Below are 16502 nucleotides of genomic sequence, written 5' to 3'. Positions count from 1 at the left end.
GGAATGAGCTAGGAAACCATCTATAATTTTTCTTTGCCTAAGAAAAACCTTTGAAATTCATAGGGTCGCATGACTTTATTGAACAATATCCTATGTGTTGTCCAGGGCTTTCATGGCTGGAATCCCTGGGTTGCGGTGAGTTTTCCGGGCTGTATGGCCACGTACCAAAACCTCAGGAGAGAATGAGTTTGGAAGACGGCCATGCTGCCTGGAAAACTCAGAGCAACCCAATATAAAGCCCTGCCCGGACTTTGTGGTTGGAGTGCACTAAACCATAAAAAGCGACTCCATTTGTTTTTCAAAAGTCGTGTTGACCTCTAGTCGGTCGGCTGCGCCCGCCTCGCCAAGTTTCGGCTCTGCAGGAGCGAAGCCAACTCCAGGAAGACCCACAAAGCGGACCGACTGACCCGGCGCATCCAGAGCTCGAGCTGGGACCCGAGGGAGAGGCGCTGATCCCGCTGAGGGATCTCCAACCCAGGCGCCTACATGGGAACCAGGGGCTGCGATGGAAAGAAAGTCGCGACCGCATTGTGTGCCTGTTTCGCAGCTTGTCCCCACTCTTGATAAAGAAACCCCCGACCCAGCAGGAAGTCTCGCAACTTCTTTAAAAGCTTTCCAAGGGCCCTTCCACACAGCCCTATAACCCAGAATGTCAAGGCAGAAAATCCCACAATATCTGCTTTGAACTGGGTTATCTGAGCCCACGCTGCCATATATTCCAGTTCAGAGCAGAAAACGTGGGGTTTTATTCAACTAAGAGTGCAAAGTCGAGAGGTGGGATATATTTGGAGGTGAGGGGGGGGGGGGTCACTGGACTCAGTTTAAACTGGAAGCCAAGCCCTATGAGGAGTGGCTTGAGAACTCGGCTGAAGAAAGGAAGGCTGAGAGAGGACGCGATAGTCCTGTTTAAATCCTCGAAAGGATGTCACATTGAGGGGGAGAGCTTTTCCCCCCTGCTTCTCTAGAGATTAAGGCACGGGGCAGTGGATTCAAACTGCAGAAATTTAGGGCCCTTCCACACAGCCATATAATCCAGAACATCAAGGCAGAAATCCCACAATATCTGCTTTGAACTGGGCTATCTGAGTCTACACTGCCATATATCCCTGTTCAAAACAGAACATGTGGGATTTTATTCAGCTGTGCGGAAGGGGCCAGAGATTCCACCTAAACATTAGGAAGAACTTCTTGACTGTAAGAGCTGCTTGACAGTGGGGTGTGCGGCCTCAGAGTAAGATGGAGTCTCCCCTAGATGTATTGTTGAAGGCTTTCATGGCCGGAATCACTGGGTTGCGTATGGCCATGTTCCAAAGGGAAGAATGCTTCTGGAACATGGTCATACAGCCCGGAAAACTCACAGCAACCCAGTCTCCTCTAGATGTTTTGAAGCAGAAGCTGGGTGACTCTCTGTCGGGAGTGTATATTTCTGCATAGTAGACTGGGCTAGAAAAGGATGGCGCTTGTGCTCTCTTCCAACTCTATGGCCCTAAGATACTGTGGTTCTTGGTTAAGAGGACTCCCTTGGACGAGATGCTTCTGGAAAAAGAGAGAGAGAGAGAGAGAGACCAAGAGTCGCGCTAACCAGCCAACAAAATATAAGATTGGACGGAGAAGCCCGAGAAGCGCTTCATCACACTAGAGAATGAATCCACTTTAAATCCGGTTGCTGCCTCCTGCAGAATTCTGGAGTTGTAATTTAGGGAGGCGCGCCATGCAGTCATGCCGGCCACATGACCTAGGAGGGGTCTACGGACAACGCCGGCTCTTCGGCTTAGAAATGGAGATGAGCACCACACCCCAGAGTCGGATACGACTGGACTTAATGTCAGGGGGAACCTTTACCTAATTTTGGGAGAAGCCTTTAACAGCCTCACTAAACTACAAACCCCTAAATTCTGCAGGAGACAGAAATCGGATTTAAAGTGGATTCATTCTCTAGTGTGATGAGGTTTGACCCTGGCTCCTGGTTTGGCGAGTGGAGACAGAGAGCGAATCCAGGGGCCAAGGCGAGGAGCCCCCCTCCATGAGGGAGAAAAAGCACCCCCTCTGTCCTCTCTGTCCTCAGCTCTCCACCACTGAGTAAGGTATCCTTTGGATGCAGAAGGTTTAACTACTAAGGCCCTCCAGGCCCAGAGGGACCAGGAGTTGATGCCCACTCAGTCCTCGGTCTCCAGTGAACACCTCCATCTGCCCACTCAGTGTTTTCCTGCCCCTTCCTCTTTCACACGCAGAGTTCGCTTCGAGAGAGAGAGAGGTGGACAGATGGAGATGTTCACTGGGGACCGTGGGCTTTTCTCCCTCCGTGTGGGCGGCTCCTGAGGCTTGGGAGGATCAGGCCAGATCCAAAGAAGATGGTGCTGATGTTGGTCTTTCTGGACATTATTGCTGACAGGGAAAGTTCACAGGCTGTCTGTGTAGAAAACGCAACCTTTCCCACTGATTTCAATAGACATGAACCTGCAGGGTTTTCTTTCCCTAATAAATAGTAAAAATTATAGTGGGTTTTTTTTTGTAAAAAATGACACAGCTACGGTGCTTAGCGACCTTCATTAATGTCAACATTCAGAGGAATTGGAAACATCTAGCTCAGGCACGGGCCAACTTGGGGATTCCCTCCAGGTGTTTTGGACTTCAACTCCCACCATTCCTGACAGCCTCAGGCCCCTTCCTTTTCCCCCTCAGCCGCTTAAGCGGCTGTCAGGAATGGTGGGAGTTGAAGTCCAAAACACCTCGAGGGAATCCCCAAGTGTGCCCGTGCCTGAACTAGTTCCATGATCTCAAGGCCCGATTGGTTTGCGATGAGCTTGGGGTTTCTAACCGAAATAGCGAGGGATTTCTAGTTTACCTAGGAAAACGCCCCACCGCATTGCTCGCCCAGGTTGGAAAGGAGCTTTTTATGCCTTCAGTTGACAGCGTAAAATTGGGGCAGGAGCTAGAAACTGGGTCGGAGATGCGCACTAGCGTCAGAAACTTTCTTGGAAACTAGTTCAAGGAGTGCAGGAGCATCCCAAATTGGGGGCACAGTCTTCAGGTGCTATGCGAAAGGAAGGCATGTGTCTCCAAATCTCCAAGAGAAAGAGAGAGGGAGGGAGAGAGGACCTACACTGCCTTATATGGTCAGTGTAGCCCCAGAGAGGTCCAGTACAATCACTCCCCCACCGATCTCCATCGAGGCCTGTGAAAGGCACAGAGCAGGAAGGGATGGGAGCTTTCGCTGAGTAATCTCTGCCTGTCAAAGGCTTGAGGCTGGGGCGGGGTGGGCTCTGCCTCTGCCCTGGTCTCTGGAACGGGTTTTCTCAGCCGAGAGAAGTGGGTCAGTGGAGCACATGACAAAGCCCCGTCTCAAACACACTCCAACATACACGACAGAACGAGAGCGAGGCAAGCAGAAAGGGGCATGGGTTCAGACACACCAAAGCGGATTGGCTGAAAACCCATTCTTCCCCCCCAAGGAGCAAAGCTCCTGTTGGTCAAGGAGACGGTGACCTCGCTGGGATGCCACTCCTGCAACCCACCTTCGGGACAAAAGAGGATCTCCTGCCCCTTTGCAGCAGAAGGGCCAGGATACTCCTCGAGTGGAGTGCCGAATCTACGCTTGACTAGGAAGCAAGGACAATTGGGCTGAATAAGACTGACCGTGAGAGCTGTTCAGCAGTGGAACTCTCTGCCCCGGAGTGTGGTGAAGGCTCCTTCTTTGGAAGCTTTTAAACAGAGGCTGGATGGCCATCTATTAACTTATCCTGACCTCATAAGGTTTTCATAGCCGGGGGTGCTTTAAATGCAATGTTCCTGCTTCTTGGCAGGGGGCTGGACTGGATGGCCCATGAGGTCTCTTCCAACTCTATGATTGTATGACTTCCAAATTAACACGCCTAAATCCTAAATGACCCAAGGAATCAGATCCCGGCTGATCTTGGAAGTAAAGCCCTGGTTGGGTTAGTACTCGGAGGGGAGAGCGCCAAGGAATACCAGGTGCTGTAGGCTAAACTTCAAATAAAGCAAATGGCAAATGGCTATGAAAACCTTATGAGGTCACGATAACTTGGAGGCACAATAATGCATGCCTAGAGTTGGAGCCCTCCTTGGCACTGCGGGTTAAACAGCTGAGTTGCTGAACTTGCTGACCTAAAGGTCGGGGGTTGGAATTTGGGGAGTGGGGTGAGCTCCCGCTGTTAATCCCGGCTTCTGCCAACCTAGCAGTTCGAAAACATTCAAATGTGAGTAGATTAATAGGAGGGAAGGTAACAGCTTCATGCAGTCATGCCGGTCACATGACTTTGGAGGTGGGAAGGTAAGGGCGCGCCATGCAGTCATACTGGCCACATGACCTAGGAGTTGTCTATGGACAACGCCGGCTCTTCGGCTTAGAAATGGAGATGAGCACCACCCCCCAGAGTCCGATTCGATTAGACTTAATGTCAAGGAGAAACCTTTACTTTTACCTTAGAGTTGCCTAAAATGAAATTAACCTGGCAAAAGCTTATTTCCCCCTCGCCACTTGCCTGCCTTGGACTTCAAAGCTTGATAGGAAAGGGGTAGCCTTTGTAAGGGATGCTCCAGAAACAGCGTGGAAAGGGGTCTAGGTGGCGAAACAAAAACCTCATCTGAACATCTGAACATCTTTCTTACCACACGCTTTGGTCCAATTGGATGTGTGTGAACTTTCTTCTTCTCTCTTCTCTCTCTCTCTATATATCCACCATCTCTTCAACCCCTACTCCACATTAACTGATTAAGTTGAATATTTCAACTTTGCTATTAAAGCATGTGAAGAAGGTGCAAGGGATGCCTGCTTTAGCCCACGGTAGGAGTTTATGCGGAAATAAAGGATAAGTTTTAAAGTTGTCGCAAAGTTCTCTTTCCCTCTTGTTTGATATGTTACCTCTATGGTGGGAGGAGGAGCAGAGAGATTGATTTTGTATTCCCGCTCTGCCAAAGGAAGAGAAGGTCTCTGAGCATATGCAGAGTGCATTCTCCTTGGAACCTGAGCAGAGGTGTGTGTGTGTGTGCTATGGAATTCTGGGGTTTGAAGTTTAGTGAGGCACACAACTCTTTGAAGAAGGCTAAAACTATAGTTCATATAGGACAGGGTTGGGCAAACTTGGGGCCTCCCTCCAGGTGTTTTGGACATCAACTCCCAGCATTAAGCGGCTGAGGGGGAAAAGGAAGAGGCCTGAGGCTGTTAGGAATGCTGGGAGTTGAAGTCCAAAACACCTGGAGGGCTAGAGTTTGCCCATGCCTGTCCTATATGAACCATGAGAGTTAAAGTTGTGTCAGACTGTATTGTAGAGAAGCACCCACGGCTAGAAAAGGTCTTACACAGAACTTTTAATCTGCATTTCTTATGTGCTTTTATCTCTAGGTTTATAACACCAGTTATCCTAAGAAGCAAGGGAAAGGAATAGAAAAGGGCAATATTGCTGCTCTTTACAAGGAAGAGCAACAGACACAAACAAATATGGTCCCCTGAGTGTTGTTATAGTTGGGGCTTGGAAGTATTTCTGACCCCGCTGCGAGTTCGCCTCGGGGAGGGGGGGGGGGAGACAATCACCGCTCGTGGGCTGAAAGTCACCTTGCAGCTCTACAACTGCGCCTCCTAAACAACCCCCTCCCTTCCCGCAAACATTGCAGGAAAACACTGGCTACACGTTGAGCCCTTTGGGAGGGATGCTGCTTCCCTCAACTCTGTCTCTCTTCACGTACAGCCCTCCCCCAGGATCTCAGCCCCTTCTTAAAGCAAGATGGTTTGGATCCTGCCTCCCAAATATATTTTAATCCATCTCTTCTGCCAGGAAGAGCACTATCAGGATCTGCCCCAACTCAACCTTGATCCCACCAAGCCCCCTCCCCCGCTTTTTCTGTGTGGAGGGGATTCTCTCAGTCGCCTCCTTCCTCTCTCTTTGAGGCGACTGTCAACGCAGAGGAAAGTTCCCCTCGCCAATGAAGCCCAGCGAGCCCACCTCTCCGTGGAAGTTTCTTCTCTTCCTCCTCTTTCCTTTTGGCTGCCCCAAAGTTATTAAGCAACTCCGTGCAACGCGGTGGGGAGCCCCTGCCCAGGCCAAGACCCCAAGGGCACCGCACCACAGGGAAGGAGCATCTTAAGCTTAGTTGCGGGAAGAGATTGAGATCCGAAACGCAACCAAACAATGCCATGCCTCTCTCTTTTTTAAGCTGCCTCTCATTTTAACCAAATCCCGGCGTCAAACGCTTGCCTTCTGCTGTCCTGGAGACTAGGACGCGGAACAATGGCTTCAAACTCCAAGAAAGGAGATTCCATCTGAACATTAGGAAGAACTTCCTGACTGGGAGAGCCGTTCAGCAGTGGAACTCTCTGCCCCGGAGTGTGGTGAAGGCTCCTTCTTTGGAAGCTTTTAAACAGAGGCTGGATGGCCATCTGTCGGGAGTGCTTTGAATGCAATTTTCCTGCTTCTTGGCAGGGGGTTGGACTGGATGGCCCATGAGGTCTCTCCCAACTCTATGATTCTAACGCCCGGGAAGACCAAAGAAGATCGTGAAGGAAGCCCACCACTGCTTCAGTCTGGCTCTATCTAGGGTGCATCTCGAATCAATGCAGTTTGACACTGCTTTAACTCCCATGGCTCAAGGCTATGGAATACTAAGAGCTATACATTTACCAGGTGTTTCGCCTTTCCTGCTAGAGTGCTGTTGCCTCACCAAACTACAACTTCCAGGATTTCACAGCATTGAGCCACAGCAGCGAAAGTGGTGTCAAACAGCAGGAATTCTACATTGTAGATGCACCCTTTTGTGCCTTGATCACCTACTAGAGTCTCTCGGCCACTAATCAGTGGAACTGATCACGATGGGATAGGGTGGGGGAAATTTACAAGGTTTACCTTAGTTATAACTTCTGGAGCACTTTCTGCTTGTCAAGTGCTTCTCAAGTCCTAGTTCAAACTAGTTGTGACTTCTCTCTGGGGCCCCTTCCACACAGCTGTATAAAATCCCACATTTTCTGCTTTGAACTAGAATATATGGCAGTGTGGACTCAGATAACCCAGTTCAAAGCAGATATTGTGGGATTGTCTGTCTTGATATTCTGGGTTATATGGCTGTGTGGAAGGGCCCTGGGTATATATATAAGTTTGGGAAGATGAAAGCTCCAACTTGCTCCCCATTGAGATTTAGGAGAGGGGTATGCTTCTACACTGTAGATATAATGCAGTTTGACACCACTTTAACTGCCATGATTCAATACGATGGGATCGTGGGAGCTTTAGTATGAGAAGGTATGAAGCCTTCTCTGACAAAGAGTTCTGGGACCTCGCCAAACCACAATCTTCATGATGCCATAGCATTGATCCATGGCAGTTCAGACTGCGATGTAGATGCATCCTAGGACCTGAGAAGAACTTTGAAGGCAGGAAGTGATCCAGAAATGATGACGAATGTCTACCTTGTAACCCCCTCTCCTGGTTCACGATCAATCCCACCAATGAGGAATTAGGCCAAGGTGAGGAAGCAACATTATTCGGTGTTAAGGATCAAGATGTAAGGAAGTAGTGTGACTTCATTACAAGGAGAACTTATAACATCTTTCACAAAAAGTTGGATGTAGAGGACTCAGGAGTGTTGGATGGATGGATGGAAATGTGAGAAAGGCTAGAGATAAATCAAAGGGTGAAGTAATCAACAGAAGAGCGTTGTGGGCTGGGGACAAACAGGTATCAATGCCTCTTTCCCTCCTGGGACCTTTTCAGCATGGAAGAGTCTGCCCGGCTGCTAAGACAGAGGAACTGATTCCCCTGGAGGAGAGAGACCCCACAAACCCCTGCCTTGTCAAGCACCTCATTAACCCCCTTGAGCAAACACACCCCCTTTTAACTCCCCTTCGCCCTTTCATGACTGGGAAAAAAGGAGTAGGTTATGCCACGGAGCAAGGATTGAGAATCCACGCGTGGGTGGATGGAGGGAGCCATGAAACCGCTCCTTGCTGCTCCCCAAAACTTCAGACAAAGAACTCAGGGTGGTCAATAGAAGATACTTTTCTGGGGAAGAAGCAAACTTGACCAGTAGGATCCAGCCCACGGTGGCGATGCCTCGGTGGCCTGGAAGTTGTAGTTTAGCACAGGGAAAGCAGTTGTGGAATGAACAGCTTTCCCTGCCACAAAGAAAATCTGTTTATCTACTGTAGAACTAAAGAGGGAGAGGAACGCAGCCAATATCAGGAGGGGGCACTTTGAGGAAGTTTGGACTGCACTCTTTCCTGTTGGCATCACTTTAGTCGTGCACTACATTAGGTAACCCCTCTATCCCTCCTCCCAACACACTTTGCCCATTCACTTTCTACTTTGTGGAAATGGCCAAAATAAAGGGTCTCCCCTCCTCGTGGATGAAGGTGACTTGGCGAGCCTTAGGGGTGTGTGTGTGTGGGGACCCTTGAAAACATGCCCAGAGCAGGGCATGGATCTCTTGGCTGGCTTGTTTTCTTCATAGTATGAAAGCCCCATCCCAGCTCAGGTTTCTGCTTGGAGATTCTGCTGGAGTACCCCCTTTCCCAGCTCTAGTTTCTGCTGGAGAGCTCCATTTTGCTCATGTTTCTGCTAGAAGATTCTGCTGGAGAAGCCCCTTTCCCCAATACAAGTTTCTACAAAAGAACTGCTAGAGGACCCTCTTTCCCAGCTCAAATTTTTGCTGGAGAACCCCATTTTGCTCAATTTCTGCTAGAAGAGTCTACTGGAGAAGCCCCTTTCCCAAACTCAAGTTTTGCTAGAGAACCATCTCAAGTTTCTGCTAGAGAATCCTTTTTCCCAACTCAACTTTCTGATGGAGAACACAATTTTGCTCAAGTTTCTGCTGGAGAACCCCCTTTCCCAGCTCTAGTTTTTGTTAGAGGAACCCATTTTGCTCATGGTTCTGCTAGAAGATTCTTCTGGAGAAGCCCCTTTCCCCAACACAAGTTTCTACAAGAGAACTGCTAGAGGACCCTCTTTCCCAGCTCAAGTTTCTGCTGGTTTTGCTCAATTTCTGCTAGAAGAGTCTTCTGGAGAAGCCCCTTTCCCAAACTCAAGTTTTGCTAGAGAACCATCTCAAGTTCCTGCTAGAGAATCCCTTTTCCCAGCTCAGCTTTCTGATGGAGAACCCCATTTTGCTCAAGTTTCTGCTGAAGAACCCCCTTTCCCCTTCTCAAGTTTCTACTAGAGATTCCCCTTTCCAAGCTCAAGTTTCTGGTGGAGAACCCCATTTTACTCAGGTTTCTGCTAGAAGTTTCTGGTGGCGAATCCCCTTTCCCCTTCTCAAGTTTCTACTAGAGAAACATTTTTCCCAACTCAACTTTCTGTTGGAGAACCCAATTTTGCTCAAGTTTCTACTAGAGAATCCCCTTTCCAAGCTCAAGTTTCTGGTGGAGAACCCCTCCCCCACTTTTTTCCCTGCTTAAGTTTCTACTAGAACTCCTTTCCCTATTAGAAATATTCGCTCAGAAGTGCAACTCAAGAGGCAGCTGGTTTTACAGTTAAACAGAAATAAATAATAATGATGATAATAATAGACTTTGGCACAGGATTACAAGATAGGGTGAGAACGATACAGTCATAATCCAAAGCACCCCCCACTTTCCTCTGGCTGCTCAAGGGGCGCAAAAGAGTCGACCCGGGACAGGTTTCCCAACGGGGCTCCAACTGGAGGCGAACTTTCCCAGCGCGCCAGCTGAGCTCAGCATCCCTCCCCTGCTCCCTCCTCCCTCTTCCCCCATCGTCACGATCCGCTCACGGCGAATTATAATCCCGACCGACTCTTCGAAACGCCTGGGACGAGTGGCGCGTGGAGGGAAGCGCCGGATCAGGCTGGGATCCGGCCTCTCCTGCGCCGCCCCGATCCAGGCAGAGGGGGCCCCCTCCCTCCCTCCCTCGCTCGCTCCCTCGCTCCCTCCTTCTCTCCTTCCTTCCCCGGGCCTTACCTCGCATGATGGTGTTGGCGACCCCTCGTTCCTCGCAGTCATGTAGCTGCTCCCAGCTTTAAACAAATCCCTCTTTTTCCTCAGCAAGAGCGGTGGCAACGGAGGCGGCGGTCGGGGCGAGCCTCTTCGGCGGCGAAAAGCATTCCTTCCTCCCCCAGGTGTTCCTTCTCTCGCCTTCAAGCGCTTCCAAAATGCTTCTCGAGAGTCTCTACTCCTCTCCCTCCTTCGCCTCCTCTCAAGGTTTCTTTGGTGAGGCGAGGAGGAGAGGGTGGAGGAGGCCGGGTGGGTTTGGGTTGTGGTGGGCTGGGGAGTTCGAGGAAGGGAGAAGAGTGCGGGAAGGAGTTTCTGTCCTTCTTCCCCCTCTTGCTACTTCTTCTTCTCCTTCACCAAGTCAAGGACGGTGGGGACGGCAGGGCGCGCTTTCCTGCAGCCCCCGCTCTCAAGCCCGGCTCCCCAAGGCGGAGGAGGGTCTGGCAGTGGAAGGGCAAGGGTTGGCTTGGCTTATGTTTTTTTTCTTCCCCTCCCAGAGACAAGAGAGCAGAAAACAAGAGCCCGAGACGAGAGAGGTTGAGAGGGAAAGCGGCAAAGAGGCTTATAGCGGAGGGCGGGCTGGGAGGCCAATTCGGGCCCCGCCTCCTGTCAGCGCCTCGGCCAATCAGGCGACGACGGAGATGGGAACCCGGTTTGGGGGAGGGAGGGAGAAGAGGAGGAGGAGGGAGGAGGAGGGTCTTGGTGTTGACAGGAAGGGGGCGGGGCCGAGGGGAAGGCCAAACACACGCGCGCGCAGCCTGGACCAGTCTGGTTCCCACAGACGCTGAGAGCAGGGGTGCATCTCTCAGTCGCAGAGTGAAGGCTGTTTGATTGACACCTCTTTCACTGCCCTGGCTCTATGCTATGGAGCTGTAGTTTAAGAGCCCTTCCACACAGCTCTATATCCCAGAATAGCAAGGCAGAAAATCCCACAATATCTGCTTTGAAATGGGTTATTTGAGTCCACACTCAGGCAATGTGGCTTGATATTCTGGGATATAAGACTGTGGAAGGGTCCTCAGGAAGCCTTTACCGAACTACTAATCCCAGGATACCAAAGCATTAAGCCATGGCAGTTCAAGTGGTGTTACAAAACGGCCTTCCTTCTACAGCTGGCATGGGCAAACTTGGGCCCTCCCTCCAGGTGTTTTGAGCTTCAGCTCCCATCATTCCTAACAGCTTCAGTCCCCTTCCTTTTCGCTCCCAGCCACCTCTATACTGTAGAACAGGCCCTGGCAAACGTGGGCCCTCCAGGAGTTTTGGACTTCAACTCCCACCATTCCTAACAGCCTCAAGCCCTTTCCTTTTCCCCCTCAGCCGCTTAAACTTGGAGGGCCCAAGTTTGCCCAGGCCTGTGCTACAGTGTAGAGGAGGCCCATCTCTCTTCCCTCTCTTTCTGAAATGAGTTTCTAATGTTTTCTTCAAGCAAAATAGAGCTAAATGGGGAATCTCCTCAGAAGGGGAAACAAATAATAATAATAATAATAATAATAATAATAATTCTAAATGTTTACCCTCCGTGTTCAGAAGTTGCCTCTCCGTCTTTTCTCCCCTCCACGAAGAACATACACAAAATAAGAAAAAACGTACACTTCTTCTGACAAAATAGAAGTGAATCCCTCTCAGGGTGCATTTCCTACACTGCAGGATGAGTGCCGTATGACACCCATCTCTCTTTCTACCATGGCTCCATGCTATGGAATTATGGAAGCAATAGTTTTACAAGGTCTTTAGCTTGATCTAACAGACTGCTTCACTAAACTACAGTTCCTAGGCGACTTCTTTCTTTGGCATGGCAGTTCAAGTAGTGTCAAACTTTGTTCCTTCTACAACAGGCCTGGGCAAACTTGGGCCCTCCAAGTTATTTTGGACTTCAACTCCCACCATTCGTAATAGCCTCAGGCCCCTTCCTCAGGAAAGGTCCTGAGGCTGTTAGGAATGGTGGAGTTGAAGTTCAAAATAACTTGGAGGGCCCAAGTTTGTCCAAGGATTCCTCATTCAGCTCTATTTTGCTTGTCGCTCAAGTGTCTGAGGGAGAAAAGGAAAGGATTAGGAATGGTGGGAGTTGAAGCCCAAAATACCTGGAGGGCCCAGGTTTGTCCATGCCTGGTCTACAGTATAGACTAGGCAGCCCTTGCTTCTTCCCTCCCTTTTGAAATGAGTTTTTCATGCTCCCTTCAAGCCAAGTAGAAGATAATTCCTCTCAGAGAAGGGAAAACGAGTGTGACTTCTTCGAAGCCCGCCCCTCCATTTTCAGGATTGCCCTTCCCAGCCTTTTTCACTCCCCCCACGAATACTCCGAGTCACTTGGACACACATTCAAAGATTGCCCGAAATGGAGATGCAAATGGTTTCGGCGCTCCTTTGAGACTGAGAGAAAGATCTCAGTAGCATAAGCTATCCTAGATTTGATTCTGCTTCCTCAGATACATCCATTGTGTTGTTTTGTGTCTTGAAAGCATCCAACAAAAACACAATGGATGTATCTAAGGATACATCAGGAGGTTATCTTGGCAACATTTGTTGAAAAGAGATTTGCCATTGCCTTTCTCCGAGCTAAGAGAGTATCACTTGCCCAAAGTCAGGCATGACTGAGTGGGGACTGAACCCTGGTCTCCAGAGTCTATCCCAACGCCCAACTGCCTCCCTTCGCTTTCTATTGTGTATACACTGGTTTCCCCAGGAAAACGCCACCTCGCCACTCTTCCCGCGCCAAAAATGCCTTCCATTTCCGTGAGGTTCCCTCTCCAATGCCTTTTGCACCCTGAAATACCTTGAGTTACATCGGAGTGAAGGAAAGGAAACCATATCATTATATCCAACAGAGTCAAAGGAAATATATTGGAGGATTATGGAAAGGAGGGGCCTTATTTGGGAAAGATACACACTAACCTCTCTCTTCAATATATTACACAGGCCATTCTTCAGGAAAAGAGGCATCAGGGCAAGTGGTGTTGGTAGCACAAAGATTAAATGTAAACCTACACGAGAAAAGGGCAAGAACTGATAAGAGGGGAAAAGGATGGGTTAGAAGTGTTTCAAGATCTACAGCCAGGCAATATCTTTATCAGGACCCAAATCAGGACCCAAACCCAAATATCACAAAATAGTGTTTCTGATGTCACCAAGGCACAAGATAACACCTTAAATGGCAAATTTGCTATAATTTTTGCTTCATAAGCCCTTTGGAGAGGGAAGATGGAAGATGGGTTATTGTGGTTGATATTATTATTATTATTATTATTATTATTATTATTATTATTATTATTTACTAGCCATCCCCTGCCACACATTGCTGTGGCCCAGTCTGTGTATGTAATGTAATTTTTTGGTTTTTGGCTTTTAAAGTCTCTTTCACTGTGTTTTTCAGTGTTTTATGAGTGATGGTCACTTGTTGGCCTGATAGGTGTATTGCATCCAAATTTGGTGTCAATTTGTCCAGTGGATTTTGAGTTATGTTAATCCCACAAATGAACATTAGATTTTTATTTATATAAATGGCTCACTTTTGTTTCTTGATCAAGACCCAAAGCTGCCCACAAGGTTAAGAAAAGACATTATGATTTAAAATCTACAACACATAAACGTTAAAATGGAATTAAACTTGCAAGTCAATTAAATCAAGGAACATGAAAGATACCACAGACTAACTCAACCAGAGAAATCAGTCATAGCAAGGCACCTGATGAACCAACCTGCACACAGCATATTATATGAGAACACAGAAATGTTGGACCACTCTTAACAACCATCATGTCAGACTACACAGAGAAGCCATTGAAATCCACAAGATTGTGGACAATTTCAACAAAAAGGAGAAAACCATGAAAATGAACAAAATCTGGCTACCAGTATTAAACCGAGTATTAACACACTTGGTTTCACTGGGTTGCTGTGGGTTTTCTGGGCTGTATGGCCATATTCCAGAAGCATTCTCTCCTGACATTTCACTCACATCTATGGCAGGCATCCTCAGAGGTTGCGAGGCCTGTTGAAAGCTAAGCACGTGAAAATTAGAACAGTAAATAAAGAAAAACACTCTGAAAACAGGGGCATTCCAGACAAGAAACAATCAGGTCCATCCAACACCTCCCAACAAAGGATTCCCTCAGGCAGCAACCAGTCAGGCTTTGAAGCTGCAAGGTCATTAAATGCTAATTAAGATGGCCATTTGCAACATTCACACTGGCCTCAAGAAGACAAGAATTCTTTCTCTCACCCTGGACATTCCAAGATATAGCTCATGGGGTCCAGACATCTAGAACCTGGTAAGACTGTTGCTTGAGGGTTTTTTTTTTTTTTTTGAGAAATCACAGATGTCTTTAGTCAGCATGGCCAGTAGGAAAGATGCAAAATTGTTTTTGCCAGGTTTGTAATTGATTTTGCCTCCTGAGCAACTATCTTTTATTTGTCACCAGGATCTTAATGAAAACTTAAAGTAGATTTTATATGCTGACTGAAAATCTACCCTCTTCTTGCCAAGAACACAATTTTCTTCAACTACTCCCCTACTCTTCCATTGAAAGCTTCAACTGGTGAATGAATGGAACAGAGCAGAACTTCCAGGAATTCCAGTTCTCCTTATTGTGCCACCACTCCAATCTGTTTCAGTAGTTTGAGCAATTTCATAGAACAAATTTTAGGAGGGGGGGGGGGGCATGACCTAGTCTCTTAAAGTGAGATGAGGGAAATGACTGCATATTGTTTCCTTCCCTTGTCTGTTGGTGGAAATCTCCTGTTGTCTCATAGAGTTAGCTGCATTCTCCCCACAGTCTGCACTTCAAAGAAAAAATTCTGTAGTGGTTGGCAAACTGTCTTTCACTCCTTCTTTTCTTTAAGGAACCTCGATAAGCTTCAAAACCCAAAGTTTCCAGGGGAGAAAAATATCCTGGAAAAGACACATACCATATTTAATAGTGTATGCTGGTTGTCATGCAGATCATTTAACATTTGATAATATTTGATAGCTGAGGTGTAATGCATTTTTTTTTAAAAAAAAATCTTTAGAATTTGATAGACAACATGCAGTGATAACTAGTGTTTGACAGCTGTCAGCGTGAGACCATATTTCTGGCCTGTAAAAATAAATAATTAAGATATGTTAAGAAGCCTAAAGCATCTCAATTTTCTTTAATACCGTGTTTAAAATTTAACCTTCAAATTGAAAATTCAAAGTGTGCTTTCTAATAGACACATCAGAAATTATAAAATGGCAAAATAGAAAAGAAAGACTGAAGTTCTGAAGGCTTCACAAAGTTCAGAAACGAACACTATGAAAAGGAACGGGGCAACCTTATTCAGCCAGTTGCAACCCACCACCAAATTTCATTGCAAATCTTATTCTTGTTTCCTGTTCGGTCTATGTAATCAGCCGTCCTAAGGCCTGCAATCTGGAAAGGTTACTGCAAGACTGTTCTTGCCGAGTTGATGATGTATTCAGCATAAGCATGGTTATTTTTTTCCTGATTATGCTGCCTGACTGCAAAGTACAGATGTCTGAGCAATGTATGATTGGTGATATGTAGGGAAAACCTGAGCAAAATGATCCAAGGGGACATAGGGAGAAACACATTTCTTTGGACACTGAGAAACATACTGTATTTCCTCCATCTACCCTATGCAGATTTGGTATGTGCATCACTATTGCTGGGTGTACATTCATATTCATACCTGCAACTAATCTCTGTGGGTCACCACCCACATCTACATGAGCTTATGTGCTCAGTATACAATATCAAGTATCTATGGTTTACTTCCACGTGTGGAGAGTGATCTCTGGATTCTTTCCTGAGCAAGAATTCTTTGCAAATGTATATAGAGTACTTAAAATAGGTATTCCATGCATCACATTCCTTCCACATAAATCTTCCACTTAGCTTACAATATGTTTTAGTAAACAAGCTGAAAACAAAGAAATGATCATCAAAGGCAGGAGGAATAAAGAGACGCTCCTTCCAAAAGGATATTTCTCCAGCCCGTGGAACTGTCACATCTTTTAAGGTTATACTTAAAGGATACTTCATTACTTTCAAAGAACTAACTGGCAACAATCAGGGCTCCCTTAACTTTGTACCCCACACTATGGATAATCTACTTGTTTCATTCCAAAATACTGGAGAGGAAACATTAAGCATTTTGTGCCTACTTCAAGGTGGCACCAGGGTGGCACCTTTTTCAAATAAAAGTGCTCTTTTTCAAATAAAAATGCTCTCTGATGTTTAAAAAAGAATGATGCTGTGACCCTGAATCATTACATATCTCCATGCTTCATTAAAAAGCAGGATTGGGCACAGTGCGATATTTGCATTACAACTGCTTCAAGCGAATATAACACGAATGCCAGGTATTCCTGACCTTAAGGAGTTATGGAGAACAACATCAAGAAGCTTTTTTAAAAAAATCATTTGCTGCGAGTTTTCTGGGCTGTACGGCCATGTTCCAGAAGCATTTTCTGCTAATGTTTCGCCCACATTAGTGGCAGGAGTCCTCAGAGGTTGTGAGGTCTGTTGGAAACTAGGCAAGTGATGTTTCTATTGTTGTTGTTGTTCATTCG

The 16502-nt window shown here is 47.2% G+C and overlaps 1 protein-coding gene across 1 annotated transcript in view; it reads right to left on the bottom strand.

The window, feature by feature from the left end:
• The window catches only part of RORB (RAR related orphan receptor B), a 190189-nt gene extending 179669 nt beyond the window's left edge, over window positions 1-10520 (bottom strand). Inside the window, exon 1 of the mRNA XM_060762188.2 lies at window positions 9920-10520. Coding sequence (XP_060618171.2) covers window positions 9920-9926 — 7 coding nt within the window. The 5' untranslated portion in view covers window positions 9927-10520. The remainder of the gene's footprint in view (window positions 1-9919) is intronic.
• Between the last annotated feature and the right edge of the window lie 5982 nt (window positions 10521-16502).

The sequence above is a fragment of the Anolis sagrei genome, chromosome 2, assembly GCF_037176765.1.
Source record: "Anolis sagrei isolate rAnoSag1 chromosome 2, rAnoSag1.mat, whole genome shotgun sequence".
NCBI lineage: Eukaryota > Metazoa > Chordata > Lepidosauria > Squamata > Dactyloidae > Anolis > Anolis sagrei.
This window is presented reverse-complemented; position numbering and strand designations above follow the sequence as displayed.